Below are 18,296 nucleotides of genomic sequence, written 5' to 3' on the forward strand. Positions count from 1 at the left end.
ATTCCAGTTTAGGATACCAGTAGTTTTAAGACTATCAAAATAGGGCTTGCACTTGGAGTCGCGATCGGCATTGTCCTCTGAAGGATGTAGCACGAATAGGATAGCCCATACGAGGCAGAAATCATCGTTGTATTTCGCACTGATACAGGCTTTGGTAGCCACGATGGATTTGGTTATTTTTACGTATTTACGTCCACGCAACGATGTGAATTTAGAAGATCGAAACGAGATATAATTGACTCTAGCACAGATCCAGGCCTATCCTTACTCTTGATAATCTTCGAGGCGGCGTTGGATAAACGACCATGCGATATCAACGATGTAACTGAAATCATCACTATGATAGACCATGTGAGATTTGGCTCTGATCCACACGTCGATGATCTTGTGTTCCTTGGCCAGATGAGCGTTGAGAGCTACTCCCAATTTGATGGCTGTTTGGGTACGCAGTTCTACTTGGGCAGTAGGGTGTAGAATGCGCTGCAGAAGTATTGTGTCCACCCCGTACTGAATGATATGAGAATGATCGTAAATGAATCGTTTGTCAGCACCATCGTACGCTTTTTTAACGCGCCTAGTGGGTGGAAGATTCGTGATGTGTCCGTGTTGTCGTTGAAGGGCTTTTGGATCCTTTTTGAGTAGGTTTTTTTTCTCAATATCAGCTCAATGTAATCGACTGAGAATGTCATGCTCAAGCCGAAGAAGTTCGGTCGTCTAAACGGTTTTTCTCGTGAGGGCTTTATATTGTCTCGAAAATGCTTTAGACCCGACGGATAGCAAAATATATATATTTAAATAATCACGTGCTATTCTACTGATCTGTACAGCAACTGGAGGAGTTCTTCTTGAGGCATGCAGTAGATACAGTGCCTGCAAAGAAGTTCTTTATCGTAGGAGATGTTGAGCGTACCACTGTCGTGGGTTTTTATTCTGCTGAGCCTCCGTGAGCATCGTATGCGCAGGATCTTAGTGAGCATGAGATCAGAGATGATATCAATGCTGAAATGGAACGCGTTGACGATAGCCTCCTGGAGCTCTTTCCGACTTTCCACGATGACGTTGGTCAGATACCGCGTATAATCCGACACGCCCTGAATGATCTCTACGTCCTCCATGGTTTTCTATACTAAGATAATTTTAAGATCTTTTTCAGCGTTTTTTTTTCTCACTCAGACATCACATCACATGCATTGCTGCATGATCAGATGTTCGTCGTAGAATATCTTCACGACGCTGTCCAGCGATAACTTCGCTCATCGATCTCGCTTGACTAAGGCCTGTCTACTCGCTGATCCTTGTATTTTCGTCAGAGTCAAATCGATCTTCACAGGCACGTGATGTCGTAAGACCATCGCGATGGCTTCGTGGACGTCTCAGGGTGATGGAAGATCAAGTCGGTTAAAAAGACCTCTTCGTCTGACATTCTCTCTATATTTCTGGTCATACGCATTTTCGAAGCGGCCGAGGGTCGTATACGGAGTGCCCACCATGTCCACGATGACTGCTACTGAAAATTTGCCCGTCACTGCGACATTGCCACTGATTGTACCCCCCATCCCACCCCCCGTTTTATCGTCTTTACCAGCTAGCGATACCTCGAGCTAGCAGGCTCTCACGGATTGAGAAGACCCCACCTCTGCCGAAGAAAGTCCGTACAAGCTCGTGCGGACACTATCCCGGAAAGTTACGAAAAGGCTTTGACGAATTTTATTTGTCTGATTAGTATAGGAATGACTCTGTTGTTTCCACCGCGTCGTTAACGAGAGGATGACCTCTAGAAGTGTGTCAACCAACGGGCGGCTTTACGTCGGCGCGTGCTCGTAGAGAAAGTAGGTCAACTTACCTAGTTGGAGAATTGTTCAAGGCCTATCTGACCAAATTCGACGTAGCCAAAACGACGTACAGTGTTATGCAGTCAGTTGTTAGACACGCTCAAAACGACTCATCAACAACAGCAAGACTTGCTGGGGGGTTAGTCAGGGTGGCTTCCGAAGCTGGAGTCTCCGCGATGATAACACAATCCGAGGCGGAACTCAGACAAAAGACCAAAGAAAAAAAGCCAAACTACGACAACTCAGGCAAGAAGAAAAAAACACGATGAAAGGTTTATCGGAGATGCGAAGAGAGTTGGGAACAGGAGACCGAGAACAAGAGAAAGTCATTGTAAGAAGAGAAGCAAAAATGCGCAAGCATGAGACGGTCCGGGAAAACGAAGCCTATAAACTTCTCGCAGAAATAATTAAGTTTAGAGAAAGAACTGAAAAACCCGATCCACAATGGCTCGAACAATTTGTGAAAGGCGATCTTCCCATCATTAAATAATTTATCAGACCCACCCAGTAAATGACGAATGATTACTATACTCTCAAAAGAGCACGTGAGGTCATGACAAAAGTCACCCAAAGTTATGGTAATTCGTCGAGGCACAAATAGAACGAAGATTAAAAGAAGGCATGTTGAGTCTCGTCAATACCATCCGAGAAGACAGTAAATCCTTGCCAGAGGAGAATAAATTCAGAAAAAGGCGTATCACAGAGAAACTCGAGCCTCCGTCTTCTATGCACTTCTATGCACCTTTCATTGCCTCAGGATTAGAGGTTTCTCGATCCAATGAACAAGCGGCGGCAGAGACTCCAAGAAGAGCCACAGCCAGGAAACCTCTCAGAAAAGGAAGAAGAGAACTCATAGCTAAATCTTTTTTTAAAAATAAGTGGACACATCGAGCTAACGACAATGGAAGTAACACTTTTCAAGACCGTGATCAAGGAAAGACTAGCACACATGAGTAAGGAGTATCTGGATAACATGACGAAGATATCGAAAGAATATCCTCGGAACTTAATGAGGGATAATCTCAGAACCCTCTTAGTCGTGATAGGGAAGGAGAGCCAACAACAACGTGTGACACAGGAGGAACAAGAAGAACTTGAGACATGGAAAAACGAACTGAAGTATCGTGAATCAAAACAACGAATAATTTATCATTAATCCAACTCCCGTAGAAGGATGAAGACTCCGTCGTTGAGGCAGCATCAACTACTTTCACACTCCAACCGACATCGTCTTGCGTCTCAAGTTACTGATCGCCTCCAAACAAGCTGTAAATGTGGGCGTGGACATCGATAACGAGATGGTAGAAATCCTCGATCAAATTCTGGATCAAAAGCTAGTCACCTCTGATCAGTATCGCGTTTTGTACGAGGGCTTGATATTAAAAATAACGTTATCCGAATGGCTCTCAGTGATACTACGCTGCTGTTCGATTCGAAGTCGGTCACGTCCAAGGTGAGGTATAATCCTCTGTTGGAACTCCACAAGCAGTCGTCGTACAAAATCGCTTTAATCTCCGCCGAAATCTGGAACAGCTTGTTTAACATCACCGTCAACAATCGGTTATCGTACGTCGTCGTTTCAACAAAAAAACGATCAAGATCTATCCCGGTTTGTGCAACATCACCGACATCGCCACGAAATCTCTCTACTGTTCACTGTGAAGGGATACATCTTGGCCAACATTAAAATCGAACCAAATTGCTTCGTACTCGCATCGTTCTATCGGGAAACTGCCTTGTGCGATTCGACATCGCCCACTCGATCGGATCTCTCCTGGGGTTTAGCGCTGAGACTTCTCTGACTCAAAATGGAAAATACGAACTAGATCTACCCGTTAGTATCACCGATGTCAATAGCCTCCTCATCCACTTCTCGATTGCTCAGGGATCGTTGTCCTCGGTATGATCAGCCTCCTACGTGATTTATTCTACCTCGATTAATGTGTCTGCAGGCTCGCTCATGCAAATTCGTCTTAATCGTTCCATTCACTATCTCACAGGAACACGTAGGCGATCTCGGAAATCACCATGTGGTTAACCAATCAATCCAGAAATGACGTCGATAACAACAAAGAAAGAATGATATATTATCAACACGTACGCCGCAAAACGTCGTAGACGCAAAGCGGAAAACAAAAATGTTGGCAGATAAAAAAAATGCAACGATGATTCCTTCACGCGTACATCGACGTAAAGTCGTACATGGATTTTTATCCATGGTGTTTTCTTCCGTACAAGCAGCCCTTCTAGGCACTGCCGCCGAAGCTGCACCCATTGGTCTCAAGGCAGCAGAATCCGCAGCTTCGTGAGCAGCCTCTTCCTCGGAAACTTCGATAAGACAAAACAACAGCATGCAAAATCATGCCCTCTCCAGTGGCTCCGTTGACTGAAGATCTGTATAGGGATGCTCAACAGACTCTTCGAAAAATGGCTAAAGTAATAAGTACCCAGTACGCTGACACGAGCCCTATCCGTAGGAGCCATTATGTCCGGGGATGGCTCAAAACGATTATGGATATTTTTTATCACACTATTATAACATAGAATCATGTATTCGAGATTCACCCCCTTCCCGATTATTTTCGTCGCAACGATGATACTCCCGTGGATGACTCCACCACCGGGTTGGAGTACGCGGATTATCAGGACACCAACATCACCAATCTCAATGCAGGCACCCATCGAAAAATTGAGACGCGTGACGAAGATGTGTACCTGTTTAGCCACGAGATTTGCATGTTGCTTCCTCACAGCAGTATCTTCGGTGTTTGTCAAGATATCCGTACCATCTTCAGAGGTGTCAAGCACACGCTGATGCTGGAAAGGGACTAGCACACTCACTACATGTACAGATCCACCGCTCCTGCAGATGGTCAATTTACCATGACGTGGTTATCGTTGTGGATGTGTAAAATCACACCCTCCATCACGCACATGCTCTAAGTTGAATCGATGTTGGCCCGATTCACCAAGAAATTGTATTTGGAACAACACCACATCTACATACAGAAATTTCTCGCCGCTCAAGCCACCGCTTCTTGCAGAGTCGCTACCAATCCAGGAAACTTCTCTGACACGTCATCGTCGCCTTTCACCTGGTTGCGCAGGCACATGAAATTATTCTCTCTCTTACATGCTGATGGAAGCCATGTAAAAGTATCAAGACGTAGACACGGGCACGCAGATCTCACTGGACAATTTCGCGAACTTGTATCTCATCTTCCACTTCAAAGTTTCCAAACAATCCGAACGTCTCAAAGACTCGCCTGTCGACATTGAATTCCTATGGACTGTTGTTCCATGTGAGGGGATGATTTCCTCTGTTACACGCTGATCACCTCAGACTGATTCATGACGCTGGGCGTCCTCGTTTGAAAAATGAATATCTTTGTATAGACAACTCTATTTTCCAATTAATTCCCAGAAAAAAAAGTCGTCCAAGCGACGACGTGACGTAGGCTCCATTGCCACCACCATCCTTCATCAAGACCATGGCTCCCAAGTTATTTGCTCCCGTCCTTGCATTCTTAGGACAGGGCGCAGTCACGGGAGCCATCACCGCAACTACTCAAAAAGTGGTTATGGGAAACGGTATGCAAAATGAGTTATCGTCGCCTCGTTCAGCGGTTACCGTCGTTCTGTTAGCGGGCATCGATGGATCCTTACTGCCAAGATTTCTCGGCCTCGATAAAGGACTCCAGATGTCTGCACGAGAAGCAAGGGCGTGAGAGAAAAAAGGTTTTAATTAATTTCGATCTTGAGCAGCTCTTTGGATCCAGAGTTTCCCATTTAAGATGCGTTTTTTTCTAAAGATCAACGTCCCGAGCAGATTACCTCCGATGAGAGCTGCGCCATTAATGTGCGAAATTATTACGATGGATAGGGCACGTACTGGGTGGCCATCGTGAATGATTCTCATTCGAACAATTTGGGGTATTTCGATTCGTTTGGTTTATCTACTCTCGATGAAGTCGTGCAATATCTCCATACAGCGCATAAAGTAGCGTTATATAAATCGATACAACTTCAAGAAGCATCGGGTCATGCTGCGGGACTTAAAAGAACTCAAGCCTAAAATCTGAGAGAAAGTGTTGACCGAGTTCTCGTGTGTGGCATCATTGTCACTAAACTTAAGCTCGGTATTGGCGTGAAAAACAGATCCGGCCATGGAAAGTTGTTGGGAAAGGAATTGAATAAACTCGCACGCAAGCATTTTCTACGACTTAGAGTCATAGAAGTAGACGAGATATGGTCAGCAGATCTCGTCGATATGAGAGATTATAGAGCGTACTATGGTAGTTTTCATTATATCATGACCGTCATCGATGTCTTCAGTAAATATGTCTGGGTCACTTCTCTAAAAACAAAAAGGAAACTTCTACATTGGAGGAGCTGAATAATATAGGAGGTACACGAAAATCCAGTAAACTCTGGTCAGATCATGAGTGAATTTTATATCAAAACCGTTTAGAGTGGCTTTAAAAAATAACATCACCTTGTACAGCATCCATAATCCCCTCAAAGCCTCTGTCATCGAACGGTTTAACAAATCTCTGAAAAATCGCATGTACAAGAAATTCACCAGTGATAATACTCACCGATACTTGGATTTCCTGCCAGACCTCGTCGACCACTAGAATCATATCTGGCATCGAAGTATTCGATTGACTCCGGCAGAAGCCTCATCCAAAAACCCCAAAACAACAGGTCGCAGAGACCTTATTTTTAGATCCAAATTCAAAGAAGCAGGGATCAGGTCAGAATCAGCAGGCAAAAATCCAAGTTCGAATAAGGATACACTCCTCACTAGACTGAAGAAGTCTTCGTCGTCCATACCGTTCAAAAAATCATTCCCATCACCTACACCCTCCAATATTCCCCTGGAGAACCCATCCAGTGGTCTTTTTACGAGCAGGAATAACAACAAAAACAAAACAAAAAAGCAATATAGCACGTCTTCAGAGTTGTAAACGTTCTCCCTCCCCAAGGGAAAAAAAATCACTCGTCAAGTGGTGTGGATATCCTGAACGCTTCAACTTCTGGATTCCCACCACTTCCTTGACTAGGATAGCACATCCGAAATAATCTTATCATACATCAAGCTCTTCCCAGAAACGGTCTTGCATAGCGAGACATGCTCGTGAAGAACCATCTTCTCAAAGATATGCTTGAACAGATACTGACATTTTATGAATTTCGCGCGATCCACCAATTGAACTCGAGGCACCTTATTAGACCAATAATAAAACTCATTTCGCTGCGACTCCGACAAATGAAAACGCTTCAACTAATTTTTGATGTAATACTGCTGATTGTATCGCTGCACTGGACACTGATGACTTTGACTACGCTTAACCCCTTCCTCCTCCTCGTCCTCTTCACTCACTTCACAACAAATCATCTCAGGCACATAAATAAAATCTTCATTCGCGTACGCTATCAACTCCTTCTCACGCTTCAGTCATTCCTCCTCGTTGAATTCCAATCCCGGATCATGGTTCTTCTTACTCGGACTCTACTTTTCTACACTCCAGGGATAACACGGAAAAGACATATTCGCTATACTACCGCACACATCTGTAATACAACGAGCCAGAACCTTTTAGCATGATTCCGTTGGAGTCATCGCGGAGACAGAACCATCATCAGAAAACAAGTGAGCCAGAACTCCCATCACCCAGTCTCATTGGGTCGTCACACAGTGAGCCAGAAACTCCCTTAGAAACAAGTGAGCCAGAACCCCATCACCCAGTATCATGGGGGTCACCCTTTTATGACGCAGTGCTAAAAATTGAGCAAGAACTTCTTGTAAAAAGTGAGCCAAAACACCCTTCCATTACAGCTGAGCCAGAACCCCAATAACCCAGTAGTATAGTCTCATGGGGAAAATCTCTAGCTCACTCCTTTATCGCGCAGTGACGAAAGTGATCTAGAACCCCCATTTTCCTATACTACTAATAGCCCACATAATTTTGAAATTCATCTAGCAAACTCGATCAAAGTTATAATAATAATAATAATAATAATAATAATTATTATTATTATTATTATTATTATTGTTATTGTTGTTGTATTTATTGCTGATGGTCATGTTAGTATTGATGCTGTTGCAAATACAATACAAATAATTTCTAAATATGTGTCAATGTCTGGTTATTATATGAATCATTATCATTAAAATTATTTATTTTAAAACCTTATTAAATATATTATTTTTAATATTTTACTTTTTAAAAATATCAGTCATTCCTTTACAATATTATTTAAATTTTTATTTTTAGTCATCGTTGATTTGTCTAGAAAATATGACCTTCTAAATAGTTTACTTATTACTTTGATTCTGCAGGCATATATATGTTATTATTTCTGTTTATACCTCTGTTGCTGCTGCTAATACTACTACTTTTGTCTAGTTTACTTGCTCTTTTAAATGTAGTCAGAGTTCGATCAGCAGAAGGAGGGCAGACCCAAAATAAGTTGCGACCGATTATGGAGAGGGGGGCTCATCAAGGTCCCATTTTGCAAAACGGAGGCTAAAAAAAATTTAGGTTTTCGCCAAGTGACGTTGACTCAATAAACTTGTAGCTCGATGCGTTCCCGTGCGTCAGGTACATATGTATCATAGAAATAATGCTGTTAATCGCGAACAGATTCGTCTTTGATGTCTGCTGCCTCCATGCCAAATGCGGGATGAAATACACGCTTGAACATTTTATTATATTACACGTTGTTTAAAATGATCGTCGAGTAGACCAATCCCCGTTATCAGATTTTCGGTGTTTTCTGTCTTGGTGGTTTGTTGTTTTATCAGTGATGGTCCGCCAGCTAATTCTTTTAACCGCTCATTTGTGGCTTGATTTACTAAAGTGCCCTCGACGCATTGAAAAAAGACAAAATATCGTTGTATGGGTAATTGTAAACTCATAGGTTCACTTAGAGATGTGTGCTTGATTACAAAATTAACAAAATTGAAAATCAGCCTGGACAGCCCTCTGAATCTCTAAGATTTTGTTTCGCATTAGCGATTCACGGGGGGTGGGGCAAGAATATATATATATATATATATATATATATATATATATATATATATATATATATATATATATATATATATATATATTACCCAAAATTCAACAGATATTCGACGTAAATATACCTGCACGAAGTCATTCCTTTTTGCTAGCCTCGGATTTTACCGCAGGTAAAATCACATTCGCACAATGAGGCATTGAAGGGGGGGGGGGCGCCTTCATGGACAGTAACCCGGCTTACAGACAAGCCTTTAAATTACCCTTTGGATAGTTAATGAGCCAACGTCACTTGGCTGATAAACAGAAGAAAAAAATTTGGCCTCAGATTCAGATTTTGGGGGTCGGTCTCTCATACAGGCCTTGGATTTTAATGAGTCAACGTCACTTGGCGAAAACATACCAAAAGAAAAATTAGCCCCCTTATTTGCACAAAAAATAATAGAATCGGTCACCACTTTTTGTTGGCTCTGCTCCCCTCCCCCCCCCCTTTCTGCTGATGCACTGACATTTTATACAAGTAGAGTTACAGGATTTCATACCAATCGAGAACAAAAGTGTGCCCTTTTCTTGTTGCGTCTTTGACTATAAATCATTTATTTTACTGTAAAGAAAACTATTTACTAATCCTTCGCTGTGCCAGTCACTCTAAATATGTTTTATGGTCAAAATAGAAACATCTTTCATTCGACGCATACACACATTTTGTACGTGCCAGATTTCATCTCGGATAAACATTGCCATTGGTAATTTTTTTCTGTGCACCAACGTTAAATTCCAATGGCGGCTTTTGGTGCAGATTTAGGACGCTAACATGTCTTCTGCTCGTTTAAAACGGCCGTCTTCGGCACGAAGGAATATCAGACAAGAAACCTTTTCATCTTTTGTCAGGTATAACTAGATAAGGAATGCTCGAATTGCGTGCATGTTGAAATATTTAAAGTACTCTGGTTGCTAGCAACGCCTGCCCAACTGCATCCAGATTTCGAGTACATACACAGCAGATCCTCTGAGTGGTTAATTTGACGCACATATATAGTCACAAATAAAATTGTATCGTATATAGTCACAAGTAAAATGCTATCGTATATTTCATATATTCAGCTTTTACAACTGTGAGATCCTCGAAACCAACCAAATAGGATACATGATGTTTCAGTTTAGGCTGGTTCTAATATCCACTTCTGAGCTAGCACCGAGTCAATTTGCTGAAGTTGACAAAGTTTTATCACAGGCGATACAAAAACTTTCTAAAATTACATTTTAATATTGCATTTTGTAACCAGTACTGTCGTCTTATTTTTCTCTACATTCATATAATGAAACACATGTCAGAGTTCAGCATCATATTGGATTTAATGGGCACATCTTTTTACTCTGATATATTCTAGTAATCGTAAAAATTATCAAATGGTCCAAAACATAATTGAATTTTGTGAAGTTTGTTAAACTAAAAAGATGCTATTTCACCACTTACTTGGTTTGTGATAGAAAATATCCATATTGTTGTTGGTTCCATATTGGCTTTCCTTCATGTGATATGCCTGAAATAGATTACTGAAGTTTGCTAGATAAATCTTGCAAAATATCCATAATGTCAAATAGATTTTATCTGGATACTTATATATACCATGCATTTATGAAATTAAATTTATCATTTACTTGAAAGTCCTAAAAAAAGGAAATAAACATAAAAAGAAGAAAAAAAAAAAGTAACGAGTATCAGTGCATGTACATAATTTTATGAGTTATATGATTGACTTAAAAGAAAAAGATATCAAAATGCAATATTAATCATGTAAAAAGATATTTTGTTAATGATGCAAAGAATGCAATATGATTTCATGACTACACATTGTGGTGTTTGCTTTTAATGGAGTGAAGATGCCATAAGTAAATATGTGTTATGTTTTGGCTTTGGTGAGTAAAAGCACAATATGTTAGAATAAAGCTTCTACATACATTTAAAAATATGTGAACTTCTCAAAACCATTACTTGTTAAATCTAATTTACATTCTTGAAACCATCAATCAGCGTACTTTTATTTGTTTCCAGGGTGCTGAGTAGCACCAACATATGTTAGAGTATGATTTTCTAATAATGACTTCATGAAAGCATATGTTTTTCATGGCGAGCTTTTCTTGCATCATGATTAAACCCATGGGGTATGATAGAGTTGTTTATGGAGTGTCTTCTCATTCACTCAAAAGCTTGAACAAATTTCATTGGTAGTCATCACTTTCGAATGTTGTTAGTATAATTTGTCAACAAGTACTGTAAATGTTTGATTAGATTTTTTTTTCTACTTCTAACAGACAAGCATTATTTTGTCATAAATAAAATAAATAAGTATTGATTTTTATTTTATTCATAAGATAAAATACACATTCCAAAATAAATAAGTATTGATTATTATTTTATTCATAAGATACATTCCAAAAATACTTTCAAACATCAATGATGTTTTGTGCCATTTTATATTTTTTATGATTGTTGGAGTATATTAGAGTGTAATTGGAGTATAAAGACCCACTGGAATTTCGTATATTTATATAGAGTTGAGTTTTTCATAGCAGAATATTTGTTGTCTCTCTTATGATATCTGTCTCATTTCAAGCGGTGAATGAGTCAGTCTTTAACAATATTTGCACCATGGTTTTTAGTTGACTGTACTTAAAGTTAATCTCATGATGGTATTGAATGTTGAAGAATTCCTTCAGTAATACCTTTAGAACTTTATTGGGTAATAATGAAATTACTGCAAAATGGAAGAGTACTTGCACTATTATTCATGTACAATGTTTTGTTACTCATGTTTGTCCTATGATAATCCTTAATTTAAAGTAATCTGGCAGAGCTGTTTTAATTTTAATGGAGAGGTTCCGTTGTAAAGAATGACAAAAGCTGTTAGTTGTCAGTGCTTTGCCTTATTACTATTACTTACATGCAGTTGGTTACTGTTCTTTTTCCTTGAAGAGCAATGTCTTGGGAGTCTTGACAAGCATTGATAATAAAGGAAAACAAGTTTTGATTGGAAAATTGTCACATATCTCTGTAGGTTTAAAACTTTTGTTCTGGAGAGGTAAGACCAAGGATGTATTGCAGGTATTTATTTTAAGCCTGCTTGATGTTAAGTTGAACACAATGCTTAAATATATTTTAGGTATACGTAATTTGTTCTTTTGGACAGAAGAGGGAAAAGTGAGAGCTGTACAGGGAGAAGTGGAAGCAAAACAAGAAGTACAAAATTTCATCCGTGTCTTATATTTTTCCTTGTGCATATTTGCATTTAACATTGTTTTTGAGCAAAAGATTATCTATAAGTAGAAAATTCTCTGTGTTGTATGCATATCATAAACACATTTTGTAAATGTATGATTGTGTCATATTCATCTGTTACATCTAAATGTTTGAAAGTGTTGTTACAACTCTATTGTCTTAAACTATGTGTTTGTGTTTTGGGGAGTTTTATTGTAGCTTTAACAGTTTTAGTCATATTGCTATTGTTTTATTAAGACCTTGAATGTAACAACAGCTTTCTAAAATTAACATACAATTAATGCTTGGTATCCATCAAAGAATGATGAAAAGAGATTTTGCAGGTGTGAAAATATCCTTGATATTTAAAATTGTCTTTTTGACAGGTTCTCCCCACACATCACTTGATAAAATGTGGAAAAACAGTTGTATTGTACTCATTTCAGATCAAATAATGTGCCAGAAAACATCTAGCTCTTTTTTAAATTCCCATTTTCTTACATAATTTACAAAAAGTGTTTCACAGCGGTTGAACTGGGATTAAGTATTATAGATAAGGATGCCTAAAAGTTTCACACATCTAATAATTTGTTTTTGTACCATTTACTTAAATGTTATAATGTATGATTCTCAGCATTTGGCTGCTCATTGTGCCTAGCAGATAAGCAAATTTAAGCTAAATTTATTGATATACATACATTTCATAGCATATGGTAAATCTTCAGGAAGATGATGACTCAATGGATATGGAGGCATTCCCTTCCATCTGCTGTGGTGGTCTAGTCACCCCTGGTCCCTTTCCAGTTTCGTTACTATTGTAACTCAATGAAGGAAATTGTTCTGGTTGATTCAGTTTGTTCAGCTGATCATTTTGTCATGTCAGTGAGAGGTTTATATACCCCTTTATTGCTGGTGAAGCTGGCATGCACCAAGTTAGGTCATGTGGCAATCACATTGTCAGAAACTATTGTTGCAGCATCCTGGTTTTGAATTGAACCATTGTCTTGCAGCAATGATTCATCTCAGTGGCAGATAAAATACAATTATGTTATTTAATGTGTGGTTTATAAGCAAAGAAATGACTAGAAAACTTTAGGATTTTTTAAAATTATTTACTTATGCTTTGTTTTCTATATCAACAAAGTTAGTTTCTGTAACATATTATTATTATACAGACCACATTGGTCTCAGATGCTATGGATGAGTAACCTCATCTTTGCAACCACATGTTTAACTGGTTACTTCAAACTAGATGTGAATCTTTTGGACTATCAATTTTTTTGCAAAGTTGTGAAAACTAAAAGCCACTAAAATTGATTCTTCTTGTGGTAGCGGATTAACTATTTATACCTATTTGTAGTTGCAGTAATGTAATCTAGGCATTACTGCCAGTTAGAATTAAGTACAATTCACGGTGAATTTGTGTGGCCACAGTACATAATGCAATTACCAAAAGGGGTACATAAACTTATGTAACATGGCCAGTGTTTGGAAGAGTGTCAATGTATTTCCTGTTGGTGATATTTGTACATTCCGTTAATGAGTAATGTTTTAATATCAGTCAGCTATTAAAAAGCATTATCTAGATGTCTCTGAGTTCATTTTATCAACTTCCTTGATATCAACTCCAACATTTCTTCGTGGGATACAACTCTGTAACTACTAGGCTGGGTTAAGGAAACATCTCAAAAGCTATACACTACTGTCACTCAGTGAATATTTGAAAAACCACTGGGTGAAGTCATTTCATTTTGTTAGAAAAAGAAATTTAAATTTTGTTGGGTAACTGAATTGTTCAGTTTGCCTGGTAGCATACCATTTGCAAATGTAACCCTAATATTTCCCCCAGAGCTTTTACATTTTTCTTCTTACTTGTATGCATACCTGCATAGGGCTTAGTGTCAGTTTTACAGTAAATTATATCAGGCTCAATCCTGATACTTCTGATGAGAGGATTGTTTGAGTTTGGGAAGAGATCAAGAGTGTGCTCTTGCCTTGTGGGCTCAACAACCATCTAAACAAAATGGTAGTAATTTAGGAGTTTGACAAAATCATCATCATCATCATAATAATAATAATAATAATAAATAATAGTAATGCTTTATTTATAGAGGGTGACTCATTAGTCAAGGACTATTCTCCCTCAAGACCCGCTCAAGAAGAGTATAACAATGCACATTATATGAAGATAGCAATAATTACTGTTTATTTTAACATGTTTATTATTAAAATACTAAATTCCATTATCTATTAAAAGCACATACATGCTCATGATATCTCTTCTTAAAAAATGCCAATATTTTCAGCAGATTTTACATGTAGTGGAAGCTTGTTCCACATAACTGTACCAAAGTATTGGAAGCTCTTCTTAAATTGTTCTGTTCTTGGTTTTGGTGGTATGGAATGGATATGTCAGTCAGTCTTAATGCTAGGCACATTATCTCCATCCAAATTAAAGTTTGTGTTATTCTGAGTCACATTTAGATATTATCTCTAGTAGGACTCACCATGTGAAGAAATCCATTAAATTCCAGTGTGTATTCTCTGCACGGTGTGCATTAAATTGAATTTTGACAGTAAAATTGCAAAATGCCAACTACTTTGTGACTAGAGTAACATGGTAACATAATGCCTCAATATGTGATCAGAGATGCAAAAAGGAGATAGACTTTGAATGTTTACTGCTCTGGTGGCCTAGTGGTTAGAGTGTCCACCTCGGATGCGGGAGGATGTGGGTTCAATCCCTGGTCGAGTCATACCAAAGACTTGCAAAAATGGTACTAACAGCTGCCTCGCTTTGCCCTCAGCATTGAGAGGTTAGTGTTAGGACTGGTTAGCCTGGTGTCAGGCTAATGTGACTGGGTGGGACATCATGCTTCATGTCTGTGGCATGATGCCTTAGTGCTTGACATCACTATAAACTGTCACACTCCAGACTTCGTAGCAATATGACTGAAAAATTGTTAAAGGTATGTTAAAAATCCAAATCACACACACACACACTTTGAATGCTTAACCACTTAATTTCTGCCGTAATAAAACACCTTACTGCTGTTGCTAATGCAAATCGTTTTAATGCACAGTAATGTATTCTTCAAGGAGTAAAGCAGTTTTGATCCACAATTTTAGATGAATAGATAACGAAGGTCATTTGTTGTGTAATGGAATTGTGGGATCATTCATTGTGTTACTAAATGAAGTTGTCACTGTAACATACTCTTGTGCATATTGAAGTTAGATATATAGAGTGTTTATGATTGCTTATTGTTAAAGTACATCAGATGCTATTTATCTTTTAGCACAAATTCATGTGTGCACATACATTGATCACTTATGATGTAATGGTTGCATATAGTGGAAAGGTCAAGGTCATTTTGCTGTTCAGAGACAAAAGTCTAGATATTTCATATGTATTAGAACTGTAAATGTCTGAAGCATGTATTAGAACTGTAAATGTCTGAAGCATGTATTAGAACTGTAAATGTCTGAAGCAGCTTTTGGTCAGTAAACCTATACCACCTAAACCCTATCAGAACTGATGTTTGTAATCACAAATGACTTATAAACTGGGTCTGAAAGACAAACCATTAATATTTATTTTTCAACTTAATCTGTCTCAGTGGACTAAAACAACAATTTAAGGGTTGTAGTAAGGGCCACGTCTGCTATTCATAGGTGAAGGAGAACTGTGCACATATGGTTTGCTTCTAACTAGGACTTTGTGTACTCAGAAATAAATGGTTAGGCATTTCTCATTTTCCTCTGTGGTATCTATTGAAACAGTATCATGGTATGATTAAATTTGGAGATGTCAATAAAAAGTAACCAATATTTGTTTTGTACCATTTCTTTTTCTTAATGTTATTTCAGTGGAACTCGTTTGAGAAATGTACAGGAGTTACTGAATGATGGAACTAGAGCAAGCACAGATTTACCTGATGCCATTCTTTGTATATCAGGTACGTCTATATGAGATCAACTTCCAGTCTGGTACACATTTAGCAGTAGGGTAGCATGACTCTGCTTGGGTGGTTGCTATTCCACTGACACTTGGATAATAAAAAGAAAAATTTATTTTACTATACATTCAAGCTTTATAACTCTATTTGTACTGAATTAATCATAGAAATTAAGCAATTTTAATTGAACACAAATTTAATACTTACAGTAAGACAGTCAGTTTAGTTCTTGCCATTATTTTCTGTTTCGAAATATATTTTGATTCCTTATTATTGAAGGAGCATATAAAATAGCTTTGAATAATTATGATTCAGCATTAATCTTTTAGATCACTTGCCCATTTCTTCCACAGATTCATTACCCAGTCATAATGCCTTAGGAGAACTACTACTACCTCGCAAATCCAGCCCTTCCAGATACTACTTTTAGCTAAATGGAGCTAAAAGTTGTCTGCTGACCTGTGTGGTGGTCAGGCAGAGTAATCTCCCCTTACATAAAAAGACTTTGCAGCAAAGTCTAAGAATACATATGTTACTACTTCCATTCATATCAAGAAGCATGTTATCAGAATCTACGTGGAGGATATACTACTACAAGTTGGAGGAGTTTTTCACTTCAGATCTGTGAAGAGTGTTTCCATCTATATTTCCTAAGTTTTCTCTTTCTATCATGACAAACTTCTGCCTTTACAAGTTGCTATCACTTGGTCATCATTACATATTTAGGTGCACTTATCATGTTCTGGGATAACTTTTTAATGATTTAGTTGTTTTCTAAAGACAGTTGCAGGGTTACGGTTTTACAAATTTTGGTCTATTTTGTTTTACAGATTAGAACTATGGGCAAAGCTCAGAAACACACATCTAAGGCTGAAGACATCACCAGTCTGCATGCTGACTTTTCCTCAATATGAAATGTTATGGTAACAAGGGAGATAATGAAATTTACCCTTCATCCATGAAGCACATTGATATGCTGTAAAACAGCTCTGGCACCCAGGTCATCACAGGACTCTTCTTTGCCTCCTCAAGCTCTGACTTCATTCCTCATGTGGAACAGTGAGGGGCAGAGCTAACGAACAGCCAAATTCCGTCTCATTCAACGGACAAATGGTCATCTTACATGGATGAAACATACCATATCCCATTCCAACTAAAGATCCTTAACAATATACTCCTCACACGGATGCCTATTTCCATTGGGATTGGTCTAGGCTATATATTAGGGATCACAAAGGGCCAAACAAAAATATTAAGGACTCAATCAATAACAGCCCAGCTTTAGGTATTTTGAACTTTACTTTTACAGACATGCGCAGGGATGAGTCAAACTCTCATATCACCTCGAGACATTTATTTGGCATGATGCCATGAGTAGTTTCTCATGCATCAACAGATGTTTCTTCACAATTTCTCTACACTCTGCCACAAGAAGAGCCTCTTTACTCAGCCACTGTCTTGAAGTCACTTTTTCTAATTCAGTGCATTCTATGAAATTAGTGAGCGAGACCTCGTCACTCTTTGCCAGCTAAGTCTCAATCGTTACAGTGGACCTTAGTCTCAACTCACACAACCAGCATGATGTTGCTTGTTATAAAGTATGGCCATCTATTCTACACTATCCAATGGCACAGGAAGATTCTGTCTTCCATGCCTCCTTTGAGGACATTTTTCCATCCCTGGAGTTTTGTCCTCTTACCACTCCATCCACAACCTGCATCAGAGCTCCAGTATCTGTTGATCTTACAACTGAATGGAAGAGTCTGACTTCAGTTACTTCACTGTCTGGAAGAGTTATGGATGTTCTGACCTGCCTTCATCATCATTTGTTGGCAGTTCTACCCCACCCCCCCCCAAGCTGTTGACTGTGAAATTGCTGGTTTGGGAATGACAGCCACACTCCATACATATGGACCAGACAGCCTTGGTTGACACTTGATGGTTAGTGAGCATATCATTGCCACAACTTTGATGTTGGACCTTTCTTGCTATGGTTATCCACCAACAGATGGAGCATAGCTTATCTTCTCCCACTCCAAATGCCACAGGGCATGCATGGGAGTCAGTTTTAAGAATGGCCGAGGTACTGAACAGAGCCGATCAACACTCAGTGCTGTTAACTGCAGCTGCAAGTACAATTGGCAGAATGCAACTTAGTGCTCGCTGTCTGCATTTTCCTGAAGGACCACTATATGGACAAGCTAATAGCACAGAGGGT

The 18,296-nt window shown here is 38.8% G+C and overlaps 1 protein-coding gene across 1 annotated transcript in view; it reads left to right on the top strand.

Annotated features, from left to right (window-relative positions):
• Positions 1-9,655: 9,655 nt before the first annotated feature.
• Positions 9,656-18,296, top strand: part of LOC149795509 (dynein axonemal assembly factor 9-like) — a 233,920-nt gene continuing 225,279 nt past the window's right edge. The window contains exons 1-2 of the mRNA XM_089965307.1: positions 9,656-9,751; positions 15,990-16,078. Coding sequence (XP_089821433.1) covers positions 9,675-9,751; positions 15,990-16,078 — 166 coding nt within the window. The 5' untranslated portion in view covers positions 9,656-9,674. The remainder of the gene's footprint in view (positions 9,752-15,989; positions 16,079-18,296) is intronic.

This window comes from Sinohyriopsis cumingii, chromosome 7 (assembly GCF_028554795.1).
Source record: "Sinohyriopsis cumingii isolate HCF-2022 chromosome 7, ASM2855479v2, whole genome shotgun sequence".
NCBI classification, from domain to species: domain Eukaryota; kingdom Metazoa; phylum Mollusca; class Bivalvia; order Unionida; family Unionidae; genus Sinohyriopsis; species Sinohyriopsis cumingii.